This window comes from Oncorhynchus tshawytscha, linkage group LG31, assembly GCF_018296145.1.
Source record: "Oncorhynchus tshawytscha isolate Ot180627B linkage group LG31, Otsh_v2.0, whole genome shotgun sequence".
NCBI classification, from domain to species: domain Eukaryota; kingdom Metazoa; phylum Chordata; class Actinopteri; order Salmoniformes; family Salmonidae; genus Oncorhynchus; species Oncorhynchus tshawytscha.
This window is the reverse complement of record NC_056459.1, coordinates 23089104-23115086: the sequence shown is the minus strand read 5'-3', so window position 1 is coordinate 23115086 and position 25983 is coordinate 23089104. Positions and strand designations below refer to the sequence as shown.

Below are 25983 nucleotides of genomic sequence, written 5' to 3'. Positions count from 1 at the left end.
ATCAGAGATGCAGCCAAGAGGCCCATGATCACTCTGGATGAACTGCAGAGATCTACAGCTGAGGTGGGAGACTCTGTCCATAGGACAACAATCAGTCGTATATTGCACTGTCACGTTTCTTCAAAATCGAACCCAGAAGCAGACCAGGACAAAGAGAGTAGGAAGAAGGTGAGTATTTATTTACAAGTGAATGTGAATGGGTAGATATATCCAGGTGGCGTAGCGGGCAGCGGTGGTGAGTTGATGGGAGTAAATAGGTGGATCCAATGGGGAAGCGGAATCCTCCGACGACCAGGCGGGAATGGGGTAAATGATCCGGGTGAGTAATGTTCATGGCTAACGATCCGGCAGGGAATGGATGTCAGGTCCGGGCTTATGAAGAGGAGAGATGATGATCAGGACCAGGTGTGCAGATAGCTGATGGGATACAGGTGCGGGTAATCAGAACTCCCAACTGGCTACATTGCCCGGCAACCAGACAGGGTGCGTTCCAGGACGCCGGAAAAAACACTCCAGGACAGAACACAGGCAAAAAACAGACTCAGGAAACGGGATTCGTGACATGCACAAATCTGGCCTTTATGGAAGAGTGGCAAGAAGAAAGCCATTTCTTAAAGATATCCATAAAAAGTGTAATTTAAAGTTTGCCACAAGCCACCTGGGAGACACACCAAACATGTGGAAGAAGGTGCTCTGGTCAGATGAAACCAAAATTGAACTTTTTGGCAACAATGCAAAACGTTATGTTTGGCGTAAAAGCAACACAGCTCATCACCCTGAACACACCATCCCCACTGTCAAACATGGTGGTGGCAGCATCATGGTTTGGGCCTGCTTTTCTTCAGCAGGGACAGGGAAGATGGTTAAAATTGATGGGAAGATGGATGGAGCCAAATACAGGACCATTCTGGAAGAAAACCTGATGGAGTCTGCAAAAGACCTGAGACTGGGACGGAGATTTGTCTTCCAACAAGACAATGATCCAAAACATAAAGCAAAATCTACAATGGAATGGTTCAAAAATAAACATATCCAGGTGTTAGAATGGCCAAGTCAAAGTCCAGACCTGAATCCAATCGAGAATCTGTGGAAAGAACTGAAAACTGCTGTTCACAAATGCTCTCCATCCAACCTCACTGAGCTCGAGCTGTTTTGCAAGGAGGAATGGGAAAAAATTGGGAGACATACCCCAAGCGACTTACAGCTGTAATCGCAGCAAAAGGTGGCGCTACAAAGTATTAACTTAAGGGGGCTGAATAATTTTGCACGCCCAATTTTTCAGTTTTTGATTTGTTAAAAAAGTTTGAAATATCCAATAAATGTCGTTCCACTTCATGATTGTGTCCCACTTGTTGTTGATTCTTCACAAAAAAATACAGTTTTATATCTTTATGTTTGAAGTCTGAAATGTGGCAAAAGGTCGCAAAGTTCAAGGGGGGCGAATACTTTCGCAAGGCACTGTATAAAGCCCTACTTACATCAGCTGATGTCACAAAGTGCTGTACAGAAACCCAGCCTTAAACCCCAAACAGCAAGCAATGCAGGTGTAGAAGCACGGTGGCTAGGAAAAACTCCCTGGAACGGCCAGAACCTAGGAAGAAACCTAGAGTAGACCAGGCTATGAGGGATGGCCGGTCCTCTAATGACTGTGCCGGGTGGAGATTATAACAGAACATGGCCAAGATGTTCAAATGTTCATAGATGACCAGCAGGGTCAAATAATAATAATCACAGTGGTTGTAGAGGGTGCAACTGGTCAGCACCTCGGGAGTAAATGTCAGTTGGCTTTTCATAGCCAATCATTCAGAGTATCTCTACCGCTCCTGCTGTCTCTAGAGAGTTGAAAACAGCAGGTCTGGGACAGGTAGCACGTCCGGTGAACAGGTCAGGGTTCCATAGCTGCAGGCAGAACAGTTGAAACTGGAGCAGCACCACAGCCAGGTGGACTGGGGACAGCAAGGAGTCATCAGGCCAGATCGTCCTGAGGCATGGTCCTAGGGCTCAGGTCCTCCGAGAGAGAGAAAGAAAGAAAGATGGATAGAAAGAAAGAAAGAAAGAAAGAAAGAAAGAAAGAAAGAAAGAAAGAAAGAAAGAAAGAAAGAAAGAAAGAGAAAGAAAGAAAGAAAAAGAGAGAAAGAATTAGAGAGAGCATACTTAAATTCACACCGGATAAGACAGGAGAAATACTCCAGATATAACAAACTGACCCTAACCCCACGACACATAAACTATTGCATCACATTTGTATTGCCTCATTAATCTATAGTAAACATAAATCACTGACTTCCATGTGAACAAACATACATATCCTTATCCTACCAACAGATTTTCCTGCATAACATCCTATTCTCTTCCCAACAGAAGAATATAACAAACATATAAACAATAATATAGAACAAATTCCTAACTCAGCACATTACATACAAAACAGAAACACACAAGCGCAGAGAGAGAGGGAGAGAGAGAGAGAGACAGAGAGAGAGTAGCACAATCACCAGATGGTGCTGCAAATTATTGGAAAAGTAGTATGGGTTGCACCTCCGTCACTCGGTCACGTCATTGCCATTGTCATTAACGTTCCAAAGATGCAGCAGCCATGCTGATTTCCAGAAATATTTTTTTATTTTTTTTATTTCACCTTTATTTAACCAGGTAGGCCAGTTGAGAACAAGTTCTCATTTACAACTGCGATCTGACCAAGATAAAGCAAAGCAGTGCGACAAAAACAACACACAGAGTTACACATGGAATAAACAAGTGTACAATCAATAACACAATAGAAAAATCTTATGTACAGTGTGTGCAAATGTAGAAGAGTAGGGAGGTAAGGCAATAAATAGGCCATAGAGGCCTATAAATAGGTCTCGACCCCGCCCTGTGCAACTGGGTACTGGACTTCCTGACAGGCCGCCCCCAGGTGGTGAGGGTAGGTAACATCATCTCCACCCCGCTGATCCTCAACACTGGGGCCCCACAAGGGTGCGTTCTGAGCCCTCTCCTGTACTCCCTGTTCACCCACTACTGCGTGGCCATGCACGCCTCCAACTCAATCAAGTTTGCGGACGACACTACAGTGGTAGGCTTGATTACCAACAATGACAAGATGGCCTACAGGGAGGAGGTGAGGGCCCTCGGAGTGTGGTGTCAGGAAAATAACCTCACACTCAACATCAACAAAACAAAGGAGATGATCGTGGACTTCAGGAAACAACAGAGGGATCACCCCCCTATCCACATCGACGGGACAGTAGTGGAGAGGGTAGTAAGTTTTAAGTTCCTCGGCGTACACATCACGGACAAACTGAATTGGTCCACCCACACAGACAGCGTTGTGAAGAAGGCGCAGCAGCGCTAGCTGCTCAGATAGCTGGTGTTTAAAGTTAGTGAGGGAAATATGTCTCCAACTTCAGCGATTTTCGCAATTCGTTCCAGTCATTCTCAGCAGAGAACTAGAAGGAAAGGCGGCCAAAGGAGGTGTTGGCTTTGGGGAGAGTACCCAAGAAAAAAAAGACCTGAAGAAAGTATTTCCCAATGGGATTGCTGTCTCCTCTTTCTCTAATGTTGTCAATCAGATCGGTGTTGTGTTCCGCTTCCTGTGACAGGGCTTAATATTGCCATGACTCCTCAGCTGTAATAGGTGTCAGAGCTGACCTGAGGATATTTAATAGACCTTAGTGTTAACTTTGTGACTATTGTCTGTTCACAGCAAATGGTCAGCTTTATGGTCTATGAGTGAACGTGAACCCTCTGGTGGTGTTTTCATATACTGTACATCAGTGTAGCTTTTCAAAATGCAGCTGATTTGGTGGAATAGTCGACTGGATATGTATTCTTGAAGCAAGCTTTACCATCGAGGCCTACTCAGCCGAACCACATCGACTCCAAAGCAAGTATGGAAAACCACTTGTTGGGTGGGAGTGAGATCTCCCCCATTCATTCGCAACATCCAAACAGCATCTGGAGGGATGAGGGACAATGGATAACGATCAAGTGCAAGATGACAGCGGCACCGTCCCTTTTATTTCCATGACAGTGGACACTGCAAACCCCGGCCCCCCAACTACTTCATTTACACCCCTCCAGACCAGTGGACACCAGATTGCAGACCACCCCTCCAGCCCGCACCAACCCACCCCTCCAACCCCCACTGCCCATCTCACCCTAGCCCAGCCTGTCCATCCACTCCTCCTGACCCCTTTTAGGCCTCCAGTCAGACCCACCGCATGGTAATTGATGAAAGAGGCCCCGGGAATCAAATGAGCTGGAAGGACATCAAGCGGCCGGTCTCTCTCCCCCAGCCTTGGGGAGTACGGCTGGTCTGACGCTGCCCCCCCTCTAGAACCCTCATCTGTCCCCCGTCTCCAGGCCTGTAAAAGGCTGGTTAATGAAGCATAGGGAGGGAATTACACTAACGCTAACTGGCAGATGTCCTGTATTGTGCCCAGCTACAATAAACAATATGGCCGCCTCTTGCATATTAGCATGAGAAAAGGGGCTGCACTCAGTGAAGCAATGTTTTGACTCTTTTTTTATGTGGGTTACTTTTTTCAGGTCTTTTTTTCTTGGGTACTCTTCTTTTTTGGGGGGCTTTGGTTGCTTGCCTTGTGTTTCCTAACCAGCTTTCTCTGGCTGAGCTGCTGTCCAAGACGGTTAGGTTGTTGGGTATCTTGTTGCTCTGTGTCACCTCCTGTGACATTGGTTTGCATCAAGTCAGGTTTTAGATATTAGATTAGATATTAATGTCAGTCTGATAGTTTGACATTATCCCCACCCCTACAAGCTATTCACTGCTATTTGCAACTAAAATGGATAAACTCTGCATCATGTACTGTATGACTGTTATATGAATGAACTGAAACAGGAGAGAGGAGATGGAGCATCGAGGGGGCATGGTTGTTGTTTGTATGTTTGTCCTCGAGTCACACTTCTGAGATAATTGGGGTTTTGTAGGAAATGCTGTTGAAAGGAAACATGGTGCAAATGGCCATTTAAAGCAAACAGAGAGGAACTCGTGGGGGCGGTGCCATTGTGTCAGCTCCCTAAATAACTGCCTCTGCCCCTGTCTGTTGACCTGCTAGGTCATGGGTGGATGGATATTCAAAAAGGAAGGCCTGTTTACGCTCTCTGGCCTGCCACACACACAAATTCCCTCTGCCCTGTATCTTCTCTAACACACAGACACACATCCAGGGTCCTGTCCCTATTCCGTGCATTGTGAGAGGCTCTAGTCCCCTCCCCTCGACCCTGGTCACCCCGCGCCGTTTGCTAATGTTTTCTTCTTGAGTGTGCAGCTCATTGTTTCAGCTCTTTTAATCACTCACCAGCTGCTAGGGTCAGTGAATGGAGCCCCGCGCGGGCCCAGGTCCATGTCACTTGTGAGGTCTTGGCGACGGGTTTCGGGGGGGTAGGCCGCACCGCCGCCTGCTGCAACCCCAGCAGCAGGCCGATTCATGTCGCAACTGTGAAAGCGCCCCTCTTTCTCTCCCTCTCCATTTCTCTTTCCCTCTCTTTCTCTTTTAATCTGCCCCAATCTCTCTGTCTCTATCACTCAAACAGCCCCCACTGCCACTATCACCCTCAGTCCTTATGTTGTTGTGGCTGGGCTGAGAGTTTCCACCAGAATGAGGAAATGGCCGTTTATCCCTCCTCTCAGACTCTCTCTCTCTCTCTCTCGCTCTCTCTCACCCTGCTTGTGGGTATTAGGGCCTGTGGGGCCGTCCTTGGCTACAGCTTGTTATAGTGGATCTACAACGATCAATCCTCCTCAGCTTGGCCCAGACAGCTGCAGGGTGGGTAGGGAAGGAGGCAGAGAGAGGCCCACCACCAACAGATCAAGGTTGCCTCCCAAATGGCACCCGATTCCCTTTGTAGTGCACTACTTTTGACCAGGGCTTATAGGGAACAGGGTGCCATTTGGAACACAGATAAGAACTACTCCCCACAGTAACATGTCTTTCCTGCCCTGCTCTCTCTCCACAGTCGTGTCAGTTATCAGCATCTGCCACACAAAGGCTTTAAAGGGACACACTCTCTTTTTTCCTAGTCGACAGGCTGCTACACCGCCTACAAGGCCTCAGTGATTTAACTTCTCTCTGTGGGACTTTTCACTGTTCTGAGGCCTGTTGGTGGTTGATTTAGAAGAGAAACCAATGATGCTGAACCATTGCATCCTCTGTCAGGGATATCAGGTGTATTTTCTCAGTGCCCATGTGTCATATTGTACCTGTTAAGACTGTGTCTGAATGTCCATGTGTCCTAACAGGATATGATGTATCAGCTGCTGCAGGGGTTGGACTTCCTGCACTCACACCGTGTGGTTCACCGGGACCTGAAACCCCAGAACATCCTGGTCACCAGTGGAGGACAGATAAAACTGGCCGACTTCGGTCTTGCCAGAATATACAGCTTTCAGATGGCCCTGACCTCCGTGGTGAGAACCTTACTGTTATACACCTGTTATAAACCTCTTATAAACTGATAAAACACCAGAATATACAGCTTTCAGATGGCCCTGACCTCCGTGTTGAGAACCTTACTGTTATACACCTGTTATAAACCTCTTATAAACTGATAAAACACCAGAATATACAGCATTCAGATGGCCCTGACCTCCGTGGTGAGAACCTTACTGTTATACACCTGTTATAAACCTCTTATAAACTGTTAAAACACCAGAATATACAGCTTTCAGATGGCCCTGACCGCCGTGGTGAGAACCTTACTGTTATACACCCGTTATAAACCTCTTATAAACTGTTAAAACACCAGAATATACAGCTTTCAGATGGCCCTGACCGCCGTGGTGAGCATTTTAACATTATACCAGTACCAATCTCATTCCCAGACACTTCCGCCCAAATGCTTGAATAGTCTGTTGGACCAATGCGTCAAACTTTGCCTTCTTTGAGCCATGCATACAGTGGGGCAAAAAAGTATTTAGTCAGCCACCAATTGTGCAAGTTCTCCCACTTAAAAAGATGAGAGAGTCCTGTAACTTTCATCATAGGTACACTTCAACTATGACAGACAAAATGAGAAAAAAATCATTTTTAATGAATTTATTTGCAAATTATGGTGTAAAATAAGTATTTGGACCTACAAACAAGCAAGATTTCTGGCTCTCACAAACCTGTAACTTCTTCTTTAAGAGGCTCCTCTGTCCGCCACTCGTTACCTGTATTAAGGGCACCTGTTTGAACTTATTATCAGTATAAAAGACACCTGTCTACAACCTCAAACAGTCACACTCCAAACTCCACTATGGCCAAGACCAAAGAGCTGTCAAAGGACACCAGAGACCTGCACCAGGCTGGGAAGACTGAATCTGCAATAGGTAAGCAGCTTGGTGTGAAGAAATCAACTGTGGGAGCAATTATTAGGAAATGGAAGACAGACAAGACCACTGATAATCTCCCTCAATCTGGGGCTCCACGCAAGATCTCACCCCGTGGGGTCAAAATGATCACAAGAAAGGTGAGCAAAAATCCCAGAACCACATGGGGGGACCTAGTGAATGACCAGCAGAGAGCTGGGACCAAAGTAACAAAGCCTACCATCAGTAACACACTACGCCGCCAGGGACTCAAATCCTGCAGTGTCAGACGTGTCCCCCTGCTTAAGCCAGTACATGTCCAGGCCCGTCTGAAGTTTGCTAGAGAGCGTTTGGATGATCCAGAAGACGATTGGGAGAATGTCATATGGTCAGATGAAACCAAAATATAACTTTTTGGTAACATCTCAACTCGTCATGTTTGGAGGGCAAAGAATGCTGAGTTGCATCCAAAGAACACCATACCATACCTACTGTGAAGCATGGGGGTGGAAACATCATGCTTTGGGGCTGTTTTTCTGCAAAGGGACCAGGACGACTGATCCGTGTAAAGGAAAGAATGAATGGGGCCATGTATGGTGAGATTTTGAGTGAAAACCTCCTTCCATCAGCAAGGGCATTGAAGATGAAACGTGGCTGGGTCTTTCAGCATGACAATGATCCCAAACACACCGCTCGGGCAACGAAGGAGTGGCTTCGTAAGAAGCATTTCAAGGTCCTGGAGTGGCCTAGCCAGTCTCCAGCTCTCAACACCATAGAAAATCTTTGGAGGGAGTTGAAAGTCTGTGTTGCCCAGCAACAGCCCCAAAACATCACTGCTCTAGATGTAATGGATGTGAAACGGCTAGCTTAGTCAGCGGTGCGCGCTAAATAGCGTTTCAATCGGTGACGTCACTTGCTCTGAGACCTTGAAGTAGTAGTTCCCCTTGCTCTGCAAGGGCTGCGGCTTTTGTGGAGCGATGGGTAACGATGCTTCGGAGGGTGACTGTTGTTGATGTGTGCAGAGGGTCCCTGGTTTGAGCCTGGGTATGGGCGAGGGGACGGTCTAAAGTTATACTGTTACATAGAGGAGATCTGCATGGAGGAATGGGCCAAAATACCAGCAACAGTGTGTGAAAACCTTGTGAAGACTTACAGAAAACGTTTGACCTCTGTCATTGCCAACAAAGGGTATATAACAAAGTATTGAGATAAACTTTTGTTATTGACCAAATACTTATTTTCCACCATAATTTGCAAATAAATTCATTAAAAATCCTACAATGTGATTTTCTGGATTTTTTTTCTCATTTTCTCTGTCACAGTTGAAGTGTACCTATGATGCAAATTACAGGCCTCTCTCATCTTTATAAGTGGGAGAACTTGCACAATTGGTGGCTGACTAAATACTTTTTTTGCCCACTGTAGGCATTGTCTTAACCGGCTTGATCCAGTGTTCATTTTGACACTCTTTTTTTCGATTTTGTCTAGTCTTAGTCATTTTCACTAAAATATCATTAAGTCTTAGTCACATTTTTGTCATTTGAATACTGATTTAGTCTAGTTATTGTAAAAATTATGAAAACAATGGGCCATTTTAGTCAACTAAATGCCCTTTCATATCACGTTTGTATTGCCTCATTAACCTATAGTAAACAAATCACTGACTTCCATGTGCTTCGGAAAGTGTGTTCGGAAAGAATTCAGACCCCTTCACTTTTTCCACGTTTTGTTACGTACAGCCTTATTCTAAAATGTAGCGCCGATATTATGGGTAATATGTTTTGAATGGTAATGGCTTGAATCAAGCCGTTTCTCCCAGGAACAGAGGGAGACTTGGCTAGTACTTTGGCTACAGAACCTGGCTGTGAAATGCAGTGGCGAAAGTGTGAGGGTTGAGCAAGACTACAAATTTAAAGACTTGTCTATACTCTAGGGAGAGAAAAACATAGCTAGACTGTTGTTTACTATTAAACATAATGCTGCTATTGTTTTTCATTTAGTAAAGCAGCTTGACCAGGCAACGGGTAGCTAACTAGAAGGCTGGCGGTGACTGGTTAGCTACGGAGAAACAGGAAAGTAGCCTGCGTAATGTGTGTAATAGGAGAAAGCTTGCTTCCCCGCAGCTCACCAGCTGATGTAGGCTGTGTGCCGGGTGTGGCGAGTCCTTCCACTGCTGAACAGAACTGCACTGTGCTCCTGTTCTGCTAATATTAATTGAACTTATCACTGAAAAAGTCTCAATCACTCCACAAAACGATTGTAGTGAGATTTTAGCCACAGAGATCATTTAGTCTCGTCATAATCAACTGATATTAAACATATTGTAACGACCCTGGGTTTATAAGCGCGGAAATCGACTCTGCCGCTTGAGCATGCTTTTGCGGCACAGTCGATAGCGCGCCGCACCTCGGGCTCGAAGGTCGAAGGCCCTGCTGTTTCATTATATTTATATATATATATATGTTTTTTTCACAGTCTATTTAGTTAGTTATCATCTTGTAAATTAACACAGAAAAATAGGTATTTGGTGAATATTTTAGTTGACGAAATGAACACTGGATTAATCTACCAACCAATCATCTCCCACAACACCTTCCCTGTACACTAGCATACCTCAAGCACAGAGCCATGCCTCGCAGTTGTGTGATTCGTTAAAATGAAATGATGATAAATACTTTACTCAGTAAAGTTAATCCCATAGAATTATACGGTCACTCCAACTAAGGCTAACTTTGAATTGTTGCTGTACCAGGTTTATATGTGCTGTTCACAATAGCCTAGGTATGAGGTTATACCAGGTTATACCAGTTTCTGGCTAAAGGATATATAATAGACTAAGTCAAATACCTTTTGGAAAGTATTTTAGGCGCTTGATTTTCCTTAGGTTGCACTTTTTGTACTATTCCATTGGTTCAATTATACATGGAAAACCAAACCTCCCAAAATATTTCACATACTTGACACAAGTCTGTTAAATATAGCCAGCCTGGTTCCTCTTCCTACAGGCTCACTAGCCAGACCCCATAGTCTCAAGCGGCATACGTCTGATTAATATCAGGTAATTAGATAACTCTTAGTTAAGAGATGACATAACAGAGGTTATGTATGGGGACTGTGTGTGTTACTTCCCAATGTAAAGAATATTTTTTAAAGAATATCTACCTCAGTCCTCTCCAAAACAAAATGCTTGTTCTTCTGGGACAAACGACTGGCTTCAGACCCTTCTTCTGAAAACCTGATCTCCCTCTATTTCTCCTCCTCCCTCCTTCTCTTCCTTCACTCTCTCTGTCCATCTTTATCTAATTTTCTGCTCCTATGCTATCGGTCGGATGGTGCGCTCTTATTTCTCCAATTGGGTGAACTTCCACTTACTGTATGTGGGCGCGTCCCAAATGGCACCCTATTCCCTTTTAGTGCACTACTTTTGATCTGGACCCTGTGGTAGTGCACTAAAGGGAATAGGATGCCATTTGGGATGCTGAGAAGAAGTCACCCTTTACCCAGTGGCCTCTCTCTGTCTCTCTCTCTCTCACTCTCTCTCATCAAGACATTGGGATGTTCTATGGCCTCATGTCCCAATGTTTTATAGTCTCACTCTCACTTCCCACTCAGGATACTTATCTTTTCATTGGTAGACCAGCTCAGTAAAACATAGACTGTGTTCCAAATGGCATATTTCCTATATAGTGCACAGTTTGGCTTATGGGTCCTGGTCAAAGGTAGTGCACTATAAGGGAATAGGGTTCCATTTGGGGAGCAGACAGAGCGTTTTCTGGTGTCAGTCTGAAGTCTGGAGTCCCTCAGGTAGAATGGGGAGTGTAACAAGCAGACAGAGAAAGAGACTGACAGGATGAGAGAGAGACAGAAAGAGAGCGAGACAGACAGAAAGAGAGACAGACAGAAAGAGAGACAGACAGAACGAGAGAGAAACATACAGAACGAGAGAGAGGCAGACAGAATGAGAGAGATAGACAGACAGAACGAGAGAGCGAGACAGACAAAACGAGAGCGAGACAGACAGAACAAGGGAGAGAGACAGAACGAGAGGGAGAGAGACAGAACGAGAGAGAGACAGACAGAACGAGAGAGAGAAGGCAGGATGGTCTCCTGGGACACAGATGAAAAGCGGCTAATGTGATGTAGCGGGCACTGAAAGGGCACCAGCCTGCACGGCAGAGAGAAGACCAGTAAACGATATGGGGTGTGCAGAGTGAGAATGAAGGAAGGGCTGAAGAGACGCAAGTCTCAGGAATCCCTGAAGTGGACGTGACAAGGATGAAATAGACAGTGAGGGAGGGAGCCTGGCGGGGGGACGGAGAGAGATTGAGTCAGCGATACCACCCCCCCTTAATCCTCCTCCTCCTACCCTTCTTCCATCAAGGCTTTGAAGTGGGACTGTCTTGCACTGGGCTCTGATGTCCAGAGATAGCAGGACAGAGGATGACAGAGCGAGGGAGAAGGTCTGAAAGGGATGGAAGCACGGAGAGATGAGACGTTATTAGATTAGCAGACCTTAACAAGGGTATTTCAGGACTAACTGAGGACATTCATTTATCTGTGGGAATAGTGATCTGAATATACAAATATGTTTACTATTATATTACTCATACAAAGTAAAGATGGCCAAATATAACCAAGGGAGGCATTGTTGTTTCATTTCTAAATGTTTGAGGATCAACTTTATTAAGCACTACCTAGAGAAATGAACAGACAGTCAAGTTAAGATGTGTCATTCAATGTGTACCTGGCCTGGCCAGACTCAGTCATGCTGTCAGTCGGGGTCTCGCTCTGTGGTTCTATTAGCTGGTTTCAGTTATTTTATGATAGACGGGGCATGGCAACATTTTGTTAGGTTGGCAGTTAGAGCTTCTGTTCTGGAAATTCACCTGGGAATCCACCTTAGGCATCGGTGACAGAAATACAGATCCTGTGTGTGTGTGTGTGTGTGTGTGTGCGTGCGTGCGTGTGTGTGGGGGTTCCAGATTAATGTTCCTGTATGTGTGTGTGTGTGTGTGTGTGTCTGGAATCCCCCTATCTCCCTCCCCAGTGATGTTTCCTCTGGCTCAGATAAAGAATGCCCTGCCGTGACTGTGCTCTCACTCAGTATGCAAAAACATAACCCATTCACAGTTAGAGACACAGTACACACACACACACACACACACACACACACACACACACACACACACACACACACACACACACACACACACACACACACACACACACACACACACACACACACACACACACACACACACACACTCATAGTAGGATTTGTACCTTTCTGTCCGATGATAGAGGATGATACCTGCCAGTTACCAACACACTGAGAATGGCCTGTCTAGTTATAAAGGGGCACAGTTACAGGCAGAAGGGGCAGCGAAGCAGCCCAGGTACATAAAACTCATTACCACACCTGGCTCCGCTTGACTCATTCCAAACTACCCAGGGCACTGAGAAATGCTGTCTCTGAATAGAATATGTGTCTGTTCTGTCTCCATCACAGTCAGGATATGAATCAATATGATTCATATTCTGCTTTCTTACAGAGTATATGAGAGCTGAATTTGCATAAGGTACAAAAAGGACCTCTTCTGGATTTTCCTTTCCTTAACTGAAACTGGTTTAATTCAGAAAGGCAGTTGACGGTTTATGACAATTCAACTTCTCTTTTATGTGTTGCATGTGTGTGTGTGTGTGTGTGTATGTGTGTATGTGTGTGTGTGTGTGTATGATGGGGTTGCTGCATCCCTCAGAGGCCCCCTGACAGTTCCTCCCCTGAGTGAAAGGGGGACTCGGGGACCACCCATCGGGTGGCGCGGGGGTGCAGATCAGGCTGACCCTGGGAGTAGCTGGGGGTCCAATGCTTTGTTTGTTGTTTTACAATGACCTCAGCCTCCTGACACCTAATTGTCTGTCTCTGAGTGACAAGCCGATGTGTAAAGCTGCAGAGTTAAGCTGATGGCTTAGGAAAGAGGAAAAGAGACAACCATGTCCTTTTTCTTCCCATCAAACTGAGGATTATCAACCTTTTGCTTTTCTTATAAGCACATGCAGCACATTGAGGGGAAACATGTTTGTTTTTTTATGTATTTTGGTCCCAAAATCAAAAGCTATGAGATCTTGTCCCCCGCCGCAAGACGCTTTGGCCACACCAGAACAAACTCCTAATGGTCTGTTTCCTCAAGGCATATTTAGAACCATATAGTGCATCATTATTATAATTGATTCGGCCTGTGGGGGTTTCCCTGTCCATCCATTCATACCACGGCCAGTCGTTATAATGGGAAGCAGACTGACTGGATTGTCCCATGAATGGAATTAGGCACACACACACACACACACACACACACACACACACACACACACACACACACACACACACACACACACACACACACACACGCGCTTTCTCTCTCGGGGAAGCATCATGTGCACTGTGTTGCTTCATTCCCACTGATTGTTGTTACATATTTGCAGCTACCAAAATAAACGGTGGTTGTTGTAATACCCAGGGTGAAGAGACATAGATACAGGTGTTAGTGTGGGGTATGTTTCTATGTTTCTCCCCATAGATACAGGTGTTAGTGTGGGGTAATTTTCTCCACATAGATACAGGTGTTAGTGTGGGGTATGTTCCTATGTTTCTCCACATAGATACAGGTGTTAGTGTGGGGCATGTTTCTCCACATAGATACAGGTGTTAGTGTGGGGTATGTTTCTCCCCATAGATACAGGTGTTAGTGTGGGGTATGTTTCTCCACATAGATACAGGTGTTAGTGTGGGGTGTGTTTCTCCACATAGATACAGGTGTTAGTGTGGGGTATGTTTCTCCACATAGATACAGGTGTTAGTGTGGGGTATGTTTCTCCACATAGATACAGGTGTTAGTGTGGGGTATGTTTCTATGTTTCTCCACATAGATACAGGTGTTAGTGTGGGGTATGTTTCTCCACATAGATACAGGGAACATATAGAACAAGCCAGCGGGTGCAAGCAGCAAGCTGACCTGAGAAGTGGTCGGCTGGTCGGTCGCTAGGTGTTGCCAACATGAGGAATTCATTCCGTTGGCCGGGCAGGAAGTGACAGACTCCAGATGACTCCCACGACAACAACACTACTTGTTGTCACCGCGCAGCACGAAAAGTGTAGCCTGGTCCCAGATCTGTTTGTGCCCTCTTGCCAATGACCAAACAGATCTGGGACCAGGCTACACTTTTCCTGTCTGACAATGTCGCCGTACGCTGCGCGTCTCCACAACAAGTAGTGTTGAATTAGATGAGGTCAGTTTGAGTGTGAAAAACTCTTAAGTAAGCATGATTGCACACATTTCAGTTCAACTATGAGTGTGGGTGGGGAAACCACTTACCGTTTACTCACCACTTTTAGTCATTTTAGGATCCAGATTTAGGATCCAGTCAGATGTCTCTTATTCAATGACTCAGTGCTTTCTGTTTTCACTTTTTTGAATTCCCCATGACCCTATCTTGAATTCCATGGCTGTGCCAGTAATGATAAGTAATCAATACATTTATCAGTACGTTCCATGTCTCTTGAGACCCAGTACCTGAACAGACAACGTCAGTCTAATCCACTACTGTGTGAGAATTGAGGAAAAAATAAAACGCTTTAAAATGAATTTCTCAGTCATAGCCAAGGATGAATCTCATTGGAAGGTTTTGTCTGACTCCAGTCCTTTATGTTCTCACTGCCAGACAATGTGCTTCCACTCTGGACAGACACTCAGGCAACAACTCAGCTTAGTTTGGAAAGGGGAAAACCCCACACATCATGCAGCAGAGCACATGCAGCCCTCTCTGGGAATGTTTAGATATCTCCTCAACGGAAAAAGGAAAACTTCCCTCTTTCTCTCCTCTCTCTCCATGCTCCAAATGCAGCGGGAGAAGAGGGCTGTCCCCAAACACACACACGAGGATATGGATGCACACACACACACACACACACACACACACACACACACACACACACACACACACACACACACACACACACACACACACACACACACACACACACACAGTATACACACAGGCATACACACAGGCAGAAACACACACACAGGCAACGGTGGAGAGCACAATGCACAGTGAACGTCTTATTTGGTATTTCCTGTGTAACCCCTACAGCCAGCCAGCCAGGCAGCGCACCCCCTGCACTTCAGGCCCCATCTGTGTTAATTGTTGACGGGCTCTTGGCCACGGTTCAGGTCGAGGAAAGGGGGAATGATTGGGGGTGGGGGGTGGGGGGAGTGGGGAGGTTAATGGCATCTGGATATTAAAGCCTTGCCTGTAACAGCAATGAAGAAAATAAAATTACAGCATATATGAGGAATTTTCCAACTAATGATGTGCGGATGTGGTAGCTATAGCACTGAGGGGAAAGAGGCTGACTGTGCTGTCTTTGTTCGCTGGAAGAGGGCCCCATGCAGCATTCCTGTACGCTGTGCATACTTTGGCAACTGTTGCGCTCCATTTTATAACTGTATACAGTTTATGCTGCGGCTGCTCTCTACTGTAAGCTTGTGACTAACTCCGAGTCTTCTTTCCTTTCTTGGCCTGCTGTGAGGGTATTGTTGTTGTCTTTCTTGGCCTGCGGTGAGGGTATTGTTGTTGTCTTTCTTGGCCTGCGGTGAGGGTATTGTTGTTGTCTTTCTTGGCCTGCGGTGAGGGTATTGTTGTTGTCTTTCTTGGCCTGCGGTGAGGGTATTGTTGTTGTCTTTCTTGGCCTGCGGTGAGGGTATTGTTGTTGTCTTTCTTGGCCTGCGGTGAGGGTATTGTTGTTGTCTTTCTTGGCCTGCAGTGAGGGTATTGTTGTTGTCTTTCTTGGCCTGCAGTGAGGGTATTGTTGTTGTCTTTCTTGGCCTGCAGTGAGGGTATTGTTGTTGTCTTTCTTGGCCTGCAGTGAGGGTATTGTTGTTGTCTTTCTTGGCCTGCGGTGAGGGTATTGTTGTTGTCTTTCTTGGCCTGCTGTGAGGGTATTGTTGTTGTCTTTCTTGGCCTGCGGTGAGGGTATTGTTGTTGTCAATTTTCTTTTGGCCTGAAAAGGTTAAAAGTCAAAGTGACTATTGAAAATAGTTGTCTTTCTGGCCTGACTGCTGAGGGTATTGTTGGACATGTTTTCTTGGCCTGCAGGACATGTTTGTTGTTGTCTTTCTTGGCCTGCATGTGAGGGTATTGTGTTGTCTTTCTTGGCCTGACATGTTTAGGGTATTGTTGTTGTCTTTCTTGGCAGGACATGTTTAGGGTATTGTTGTTGTCTTTCTTGGGACATGTTTAGAGGGTATTGTTTATTGTCATTTCTTGGCCTGCAGTGAGGGTATTGGTGAAGTGTCTTATCTTGGCCTGACATGTTTAGGGTATGGTTGTTGTCTTTCTTGGCCATGTTTAGCACGGTGAGGGTATTGTTGTTGTCTTTCTTGGCCTGCTGTGAGGGTATTGTTGTTGTCTTTCTTGGCCTGCGGTGAGGGTATTGTTGTCTTTCATGTCAATTTTCTTTTGAAAGAGAAAAGGTTAAAAGTCAAAGTGACTCTATTGAAAATAGTGGTGTCTACTGGCTATCTGACTGCTGAGCTTACTTTCTAAACAGGACATGTTTAGCATGGTGAAGTGTCTATCTAAACAGGACATGTTTAGCACGGTGAAGTGTCTATCTAAACAGGACATGTTTAGCATGGTGAAGTGTCTTATCTAAACAGGACATGTTTAGCATGGTGAAGTGTCTTATCTAAACAGGACATGTTTAGCATGGTGAAGTGTCTATCTAAACAGGACATGTTTAGCACGGTGAAGTGTCTATCTAAACAGGACATGTTTAGCATGGTGAAGTGTCTATCTAAACAGGACATGTTTAGCATGGTGAAGTGTCTATCTAAACAGGACATGTTTAGCATGGTGAAGTGTCTATCTAAACAGGACATGTTTAGCACGGTGAAGTGTCTATCTAAACAGGACATGTTTAGCATGGTGAAGTGTCTATCTAAACAGGACATGTTTAGCATGGTGAAGTGTCTATCTAAACAGGACATGTTTAGCATGGTGAAGTGTCTATCTAAACAGGACATGTTTAGCATGGTGAAGTGTCTATCTAAACAGGACATGTTTAGCATGGTGAAGTGTCTTATCTAAACAGGACATGTTTAGCATGGTGAAGTGTCTATCTAAACAGGACATGTTTAGCATGGTGAAGTGTCTATCTAAACAGGACATGTTTAGCACGGTGAAGTGTTCAGTAAGGTACTGTCTCTACCAGGCTTCACTACAGACGGCTTGCTTTCTTAGCAACAATACCGACTTGTGTGCGACAATGGGGCAAAACAGACGGGTTGGTTAGACTGTTGACAACATGTCAACTATAGAAGTTAGAATGTTTATTGAGAACATGAATACATGTGCACAATGAGCACTTGTTGTCTCTCAAATACTTTATGTCATTGGCTTGCTCGTGAATTTTAGCCATATTAGCATATCAGTCAAAACACCTAAAACAAGACATGGTATCAAGAACAAGATACAACAACCTGAAACGAGCCACCTACCCAGCAGGCCCTAAATTATGCATTGTTACATATGACAGTTAGGGTCAGGAGGTTTTCCTGGTCAGGGCCCTAATTACACATTATTACATATGACAGTTAGGGTCAGGAGGTTTTCCTGGTCAGGGCCCTAATTACACATTATTACATATGACAGTTAGGGTCAGGAGGTTTTCCTGGTCAGGGCCCTAATTACACATTGTTACATATGACAGTTAGGGTCAGGAGGTTTTCCTGGTCAGGGCCCTAATTACACATTATTACATATGACAGTTAGGGTCAGGAGGTTTTCCTGGTCAGGGCCCTAATTACACATTATTACATATGACAGTTAGGGTCAGGAGGTTTTCCTGGTCATGGCCCTAATTACACATTATTACATATGACAGTTAGGGTCAGGAGGTTTTCCTGGTCAGGGCCCTAATTACACATTATTACATATGACATTTAGAGTCAGGAGGTTTTGGTCAGGGCCCTAATTACCTTATTACATATGGTCAGGGCCCTAATTACACATTATTACATATGACAGTTAGGTCAGGAGGTTTTCCTGGTCAGGGCCCTAATTACACATTATTACATATGACATTTAGAGTCAGGAGGTTTTCCTGGTCAGGGCCCTAATTACACATTATTACATATGACAGTTAGGGTCAGGAGGTTTTCCTGGTCAGGGCCCTAATTACACATTATTACATATGACATTTAGAGTCAGGAGGTTTTCCTGGTCAGGGCCCTAATTACACATTATTACATATGACATTTAGAGTCAGGAGGTTTTCCTGGTCAGGGCCCTAATTACACATTGTTACATATGACATTTAGAGTCAGGAGGTTTTCCTGGTCAGGGCCCTAAATTATGCATTGTTACATATGACAGTTAGGGTCAGGAGGTTTTCCTGGTCAGGGCCCTAATTACACATTATTACATATGACATTTAGAGTCAGGAGGTTTTCCTGGTCAGGGCCCTAATTACACATTATTACATATGACATTTAGAGTCAGGAGGTTTTCCTGGTCAGGGCCCTAAATTATGCATTGTTACATATGACAGTTAGGGTCAGGAGGTTTTCCTGGTCAGGGCCCTAATTACACATTATTACATATGACATTTAGAGTCAGGAGGTTTTCCTGGTCAGGGCCCTAATTACACATTATTACATATGACATTTAGAGTCAGGAGGTTTTCCTGGTCAGGGCCCTAATTACACATTATTACATATGACATTTAGAGTCAGGAGGTTTTCCTGGTCAGGGCCCTAATTACACATTATTACATATGACATTTAGAGTCAGGAGGTTTTCCTGGTCAGGGCCCTAAATTATGCATTGTTACATATGACAGTGTTACATATGACAGTTAGGGTCAGGAGGTTTTCCTGGTCAGGGCCCTAATTACACATTATTACATATGACATTTAGAGTCAGGAGGTTTTCCTGGTCAGGGCCCTAATTACACATTATTACATATGACATTTAGAGTCAGGAGGTTTTCCTGGTCAGGGCCCTAATTACACATTGTTACATATGACATTTAGAGTCAGGAGGTTTTCCTGGTCAGGGCCCTAAATTATGCATTGTTACATATGACAGTTAGGTCAGGAGGTTTTCCTGGTCAGGGCCCTAATTACACATTATTACATATGACATTTAGAGTCAGGAGGTTTTCCTGGTCAGGGCCCTAATTACACATTATTACATATGACATTTAGAGTCAGGAGGTTTTCCTGGTCAGGGCCCTAAATTATGCATTGTTACATATGACAGTTAGGGTCAGGAGGAGGTTTTCCTGGTCAGGGCCCTAATTACACATTATTACATATGACATTTAGAGTCAGGAGGTTTTCCTGGTCAGGGCCCTAATTACACATTATTACATATGACATTTAGAGTCAGGAGGTTTTCCTGGTCAGGGCCCTAATTACACATTGTTACATATGACATTTAGAGTCAGGAGGTTTTCCTGGTCAGGGCCCTAATTACACATTATTACATATGACATTTAGAGTCAGGAGGTTTTCCTGGTCAGGGCCCTAAATTATGCATTGTTACATATGACAGTTAGGGTCAGGAGGTTTTCCTGGTCAGGGCCCTAATTACACATTATTACATATGACATTTAGAGTCAGGAGGTTTTCCTGGTCAGGGCCCTAATTACACATTATTACATATGACATTTAGAGTCAGGAGGTTTTCCTGGTCAGGGCCCTAATTACACATTATTACATATGACATTTAGAGTCAGGAGGTTTTCCTGGTCAGGGCCCTAATTACACATTGTTACATATGACATTTAGAGTCAGGAGGTTTTCCTGGTCAGGGCCCTAATTATCTCCCTGAACACACGACCTGACCAGGCAGGTAAAACTCTTGGCCCTAAACCACTGGAAGGAACCTGCTGTCGCCATTCTGTCTTTAAAAAACATGAGCTGACACACACCCAGAAAAATGTAGTTTGTTTGGAGGTGTTGATTAACGTTGAATGAACCATAAACTATCAAAATAAAGAAAGTCACACACTCCATATGCAGTTGAAGTCTGAAGTTTACATACACTTAGGTTGGAGTCATTAAAACTCGTTTTTCAACCACTCCACAAATTTCTTGTTAACAAACTATAGTTTTGGCAAGTCGGTTAGGACATCTACTTTGTGCATGACGCAAGTATTTTTTCCAATGATTGTTTACAGAATATTTCACTTATAATTCACTGTATCACATTTCCAGTGGGTCAGAAGTTTACATACACTAAGTTGACTGTGCCTTTAAACAGTTTGGAAAAGTCCAGAAAATGATGTCATGGCTTTAGAAGCTTCTGATAGGCTAATTGACATATTTTGAGTCAATTGGAGGTGTACCTGTGGATGTATTTCAAGGCCTACCTTCAAACTCAGTGCCTCTTTGCTTGACATCATGGAAAAATCAAAAGAAATCAGCCAAGACCTCAGAAAGAAAATTGTGGACCTCCACAAGTCTGGTTCATCCTTGGGAGCAATTTACAAACGCCTGAAGGTACCACATTCATCTGTACAAACAATAGTATGCAAGTCTAAACACCATGGGACCACGCAGCCGTCATACCGCTCAGGAAGGAGATGCGTTCTGTCTCCTAGAGATGAATGTACTTTGGTGTGAAAAGTGTAAATCAATCCCAGAACAACAGCAAAGAACCATGTGAAGATGCTGGAGGAAACGGGTGCAAAGTATCTATATCCACAGTAAAACCTATATTGGTCCTATATTGACATAACCTGAAAGGCCGCTCAGCAAGGAAGAAGCCACTGCTCCAAAACAGCCATAAAACAGTCCGACTATGGTTTGCAACTGCACATGGGGACAAAGATCGTACTTTTTGGAGAAATGTCCTCTGGTCCAATGAAACAAAAATAGAACTGTTTGGCCATAATGACCGTTGTTATGTTTGGGTGAAAAAGGGGGAGGCTTACAAGCCAAAGAACACCATCCCAACCGTGAAGCACGGGGGTGGCAGCATCATGTTGTGGGGGTGCTTTGCTGCAGGAGGGACTGGTGCACTTCACAAAATAGATGGCATCATGAGGCAGGAAAATGATGTGGATATATTGAAGCAACATCTCAGGACATCAGTCAGGAAGTTAAAGCTTGGTCGCAAATGGGTCTTCAAAATGGACAATGACCCCAAGCATACTTCCAAAGTTGTGGCAAAGTGGCTTAAGTACAACAAAGTCAAGGTATTGGAGTGGCCATCACAAAGCCCTGACCACAATCATATAGAAAATGTGTGGGCAGAACTGAAAAAGCGTGAGCAAGGAGGCCTACAAACCTGACTCAGTTACACCAGCCCTGTCAGGAGGAATGGGCCAAAATGCTCCCAACTTATTGTGGGAAGGTTGTGGAAGGCTACCTGAAACATTTGATCCAAGTTAAACCATTTAAAGGTAATGCTACCAAATTTCTATTTGAGTTTATGTAAACTTCTGACACACTGGGAATGTGATGAAAGAAATAAAAGCTGAAATAAATCATTCTCTCTACTATGATTCTGACATTTCACATTCTTAAAATAAAGTGGTGATCCTAACTGACCAAAGACAGGAAATTTTTTACTAGGATTAAATGTCAGGAACTGTCAAAAACTGAGTTTAAATGTAGTTGGCTAAGGTGTATGTAATCTTCTGACTTCAACTGTAGAAACTCTAAATGGCCCTGAGGAAGACACAGGGATGCCGAGACGTTGGTAAGTGAGTGACTCTGAGTTAGTCACAAGCTTACAGTAGAGAGCAGCCGCAGCATAAGTGAGTTTAAATATGGAGTGTGCGACTTTCTTTATCTGCATTTTGTCCTTAGCCAAACGTTTGGTGGAACTGGGCCTTTTAAAGGTGTCAGCCCATCTGGGGCGGGAGCCCTACATGGTAGAAAAGAATGTGGCCGCGGGCCACATGGTCAAAAGTATTGCACTACATAGAAAATAGGGTGCCATTTAGGGTGCCATTTGGGACGCAGCCTGTGTTGAAGGCAGGGGCCTTTCATCCTGAGATTCCTTTGAGAGAGAGAATGTAAACACGGGACCCCGGCCAAGCCCATCAGCCAAGCTTACGACTAATCACATTGTGTCTCGATTGTTTTAATTCCACAGGGGATATCAAAGAGAGACGCTGGCTGGGGCAATAGTGGAATAGTGCTGGGTTGGGGTGGGTGGATAGTACTGGCTGAGGGGGAGAAGGGGGGATGGAGGTAGTTTAAGGTTCTATTAACAGGGCACAATGCCTGCCCAATGATCTCTTTAGCACTCCACACTGGTCCAGTCTTTAACAGTACAGTTGTACTGGACACAGCGCTGCGACGGAGAGAGAGAGAGACAGAGGGAGAGAAAGAGACAGAGGGAGAGAGAGAGAGACAGAGGGAGAGAGAGAGAGACAGAGGGAGAGAGAGAGAGACAGAGGGAGAGAGAGAGAGACAGAGGGAGAGAGAGAGACAGAGGGAGAGAGGGAAAGAGAGAGGGAGAGAGAGGGGCAGAGGGAAAGAGAGAGAGAAAGAGACGGGCAGAGGGAAAGAGAGAGAGAAAGAGACGGGCAGAGGGAAAGAGAGAGAGGCAAAGGGAAAGAGAGGGAGAGAGAGAGGTAGAGGGAAAGAGAAAGAAAGGCAGAGGGAAAGGGAGAGTGAGAGAGAGAAAGGCAACAAAAGAGAGAACGAGAGGGGCAACATGAGAGGGAGGAAGGCGGATGTGTTCGGTCAGTGGAGCTTGCCTTGCCTTGGAGGATCTGTTGCATGGCTGCTTTCTGTGCTGCCTGTTCTGCCTGCCTGCCTATGCTGCCTGTTCTGCCTGTGCTGCCTATTCTGCCTGTCTGCCTATGCTGCCTGTGCTGCCTATTCTGCCTGTCTGGCTATGCTGCCTGTTCTGCCTGTGCTGCCTGTCTGCCTGTGCTGCCTGTGCTGCCTATTCTGCCTGTCTGCCTATGCTGCCTGTTCTGAATGTCTGCCTGTGCTGCCTGTTCTGCCTGCCTGTTTGCCATTTCCTCTCCAGTGTGTAGCAGAGAGCGAGTTGGGCCAGACGGGATGGATACTCTCAGCAGAAAGGAATGCCCAGAATGTTGTCCTTTAATCTGGAGTCAGCCAGCCCAGGACACGGCTGCTTTATCTGACCGCCTCTGTTCTGTTAGCAGGCAAGCAGCAGCTCCACACAAGCAGAGCTAAAGGAGAGGCCTGCATACCTGTCAGTCAGGCTACAGTCCAAGCCCCCTGTCCCTGGCCTGCACAGACATGGGAGAAGAAGAGGAGATGGAGGGTGGGAAGGAGGCACAGGGGGGGAGAAAAATAATAGAGAGAGAGAATGGGGAGGGAGGTGAGATGGGTGGGGATATACAGTCCTGGTCAAAAGTTTTGAGAATGACACAAATATTAATTTTCACAAAGTTTGCTGCTTCAATGTCTTTAGATATTTTTTACAGATGTTACTATAGAATACTGAAGAAAATTACAAGCATTTCATAAGTGTCAAGAGCTTTTATTGACAATTACATGAAGTTGATGCAAAGAGTTAACATTTGCAGTGTTGACCCTTCTTTTTCAAGACCTCTGCAATCCGCCCTGGCATGCTGTCAATTAGCTTCTGGTTCACATCCTGACTGATGGCAGCCCATTCTTGCATAATCAATGCTTGGAGATTGTCAGAATTTGTGGGTTTTTGTTTGTCCACCTGCCTCTTGAGGATTGACCACAAGTTCTCAATGGGATTAAGGTCTGGGGAGTTTCCTGGCCATGGACCCAAAATATCGATGTTTTGTTCCTCGAGCCACTTAGTTATCACTTTTGCCTTATGGCAAGGTGCTCCATCATGCTGGAAACGGCATTGTTTGTCACCAAACTGTTCCTGGATGGTTGGGAGAAGTTGCTCTCGGAGGATGTGTTGGTACCATTCTTTATTCATGGCTGTGTTCTTAGGCAAAATTGTGAGTGAGCCCACTCCCTTGGCTGAGAAGCAAGCCCACACATGAGTGGTCTCAGGATGCTTTACTGTTGGCATGACACAGGACTGATGGTAGCGCTCACCTTGTCTTCTCCGGACAAGCTTTTTTCCGGATGCCCCAAACAATCGGAAAGGGGATTCATCAGAGAAAATGACTTTACCCCAGTCCTCAGCAGTCCAATCGATGTACCTTTTGCAGAATATCAGTCTGTCCCTGATGTTTTTCCTGGAGAGAAGTGGCTTCTTTGCTGCCCTTCTTGACACCAGGCCATCCTACAAAAGTCTTCGCCTCACTGTGTGTGCAGATGCACTCACACCTGCCTGCTGCCATTCCTGAGCTAGCTCTGTACTGGTGGTGCCCCGATCCCGCAGCTGAATCAACTTTAGGAGACGATCCTGGCGCTTGCTGGACTTTCTTGGGCGCCCTGAAGCCTTCTTCACAACAATTGAACCGCTCTCCTTGAAGTTCTTGATGATCCGATAAATGGTTGATTTAGGTGCAATCTTACTGGCGGCAATATCCTTGCCTGTGAAGCCCTTTTTGTGCAAAGCAATGATGATGGCACGTGTTTCCTTCCAGGTAACCATGATTGACAGATGAAGAACAATGATTCCAAGCACCACCCTCCTTTTGAAGCTTCCAGTCTGTTATTCGAACTCAATCAGCATGACAGAGTGATCTCCAGCCTTGTCCTCGTCAACACTCACACCTGTGTTAATGAGAGAATCACTGAACTGATGTCAGCTGGTCCTTTTGTGGCAGGGCTGAAATGCAGTGGAAATGTTTTTTGGGGATTCAGTTTGCATGGCAAAGAGAGACTTTGCAATTAATTGCAATTCATCTGATCACTCTTCATAACATTCTGGAGTATATGAAAATTGCCATCATACAAACTGAGGCAGCAGACTTTGTGAAATTAATATTTGTGTCATTCTCAAAACTTTTGGCCACGACTGTAGAAAGAAAGTTTGAAGATTTTTTACAAATTAGATCAGTATGATAACAGCCTTGATTAATATTTTGTCTTAAAAGCATAATCTGGGATTCAAACAATCAAATCAATCAATCAAATGTATTTTATAAAGCCCTTTATATATCAGCAGTTGTTTCAAAGTGCTATACAGATACCCAGCCTAAAAGACCAAGCAATGCAGATGCAGAAGCACTGTGGCTAGAAGAAACTCCGTAGAAAGCCATAAACCTAGGAAGAAACCTAGAGAGGAACCAGGCTCTGAGGGGTGGCCAGTCCTCTTCTGACTGTGCTGGGTGGAGATTATAAGAGTACATGGCCATTAAGGCCAGATTGTTCTTCAAGATGTACAAACGTTCATAGATGACCAGTAGCGTCAAATAATAATCACTGGTTGTAGAGGGTGCAACAAGTCAGCACCTCAGGAATAAATGTTAGTTGGCTTTTCATAGCCGAGCATTGAGAGGTCGAGACGGCAAGTCCGGGAGAGAGGGAGAGAAAGAGTCGAAAGAGTAGGTCCGAGACAAAGTAGCACATCCGGTGAAACAAGTCAGGGTTCCATAACCGCAGACACAACGGCAGAACTGGATCCTGAGGCCTGGTCCTGGGGCTCCTAGAGAGAGACTGAGGAGAATTAGAGGGAACATGACTAAGTTCACACAGTAACCCGATAGGACAGGAGAATTTAAGTTCACACAG

At 45.0% G+C, this 25983-nt stretch overlaps 1 protein-coding gene and 1 long non-coding RNA gene across 2 annotated transcripts in view; one reads left to right on the top strand and one right to left on the bottom strand.

Moving 5' to 3' along the window:
* The window catches only part of LOC112229496 (cyclin-dependent kinase 6), an 86225-nt gene that overhangs the window by 10805 nt on the left and 49437 nt on the right, over nt 1-25983 (top strand). Inside the window, exon 4 of the mRNA XM_024395359.2 lies at nt 6263-6430. Within this exon, the coding sequence (XP_024251127.2) occupies nt 6263-6430 (168 nt within the window). The remainder of the gene's footprint in view (nt 1-6262; nt 6431-25983) is intronic.
* LOC112229498 lies at nt 1975-10825 on the bottom strand. The gene is made up of 3 exons (XR_002950185.2): nt 10475-10825; nt 6224-6328; nt 1975-2008 (listed from the first exon to the last, which is right to left on the bottom strand). It is a non-coding gene; the product is annotated as an uncharacterized LOC112229498 (long non-coding RNA).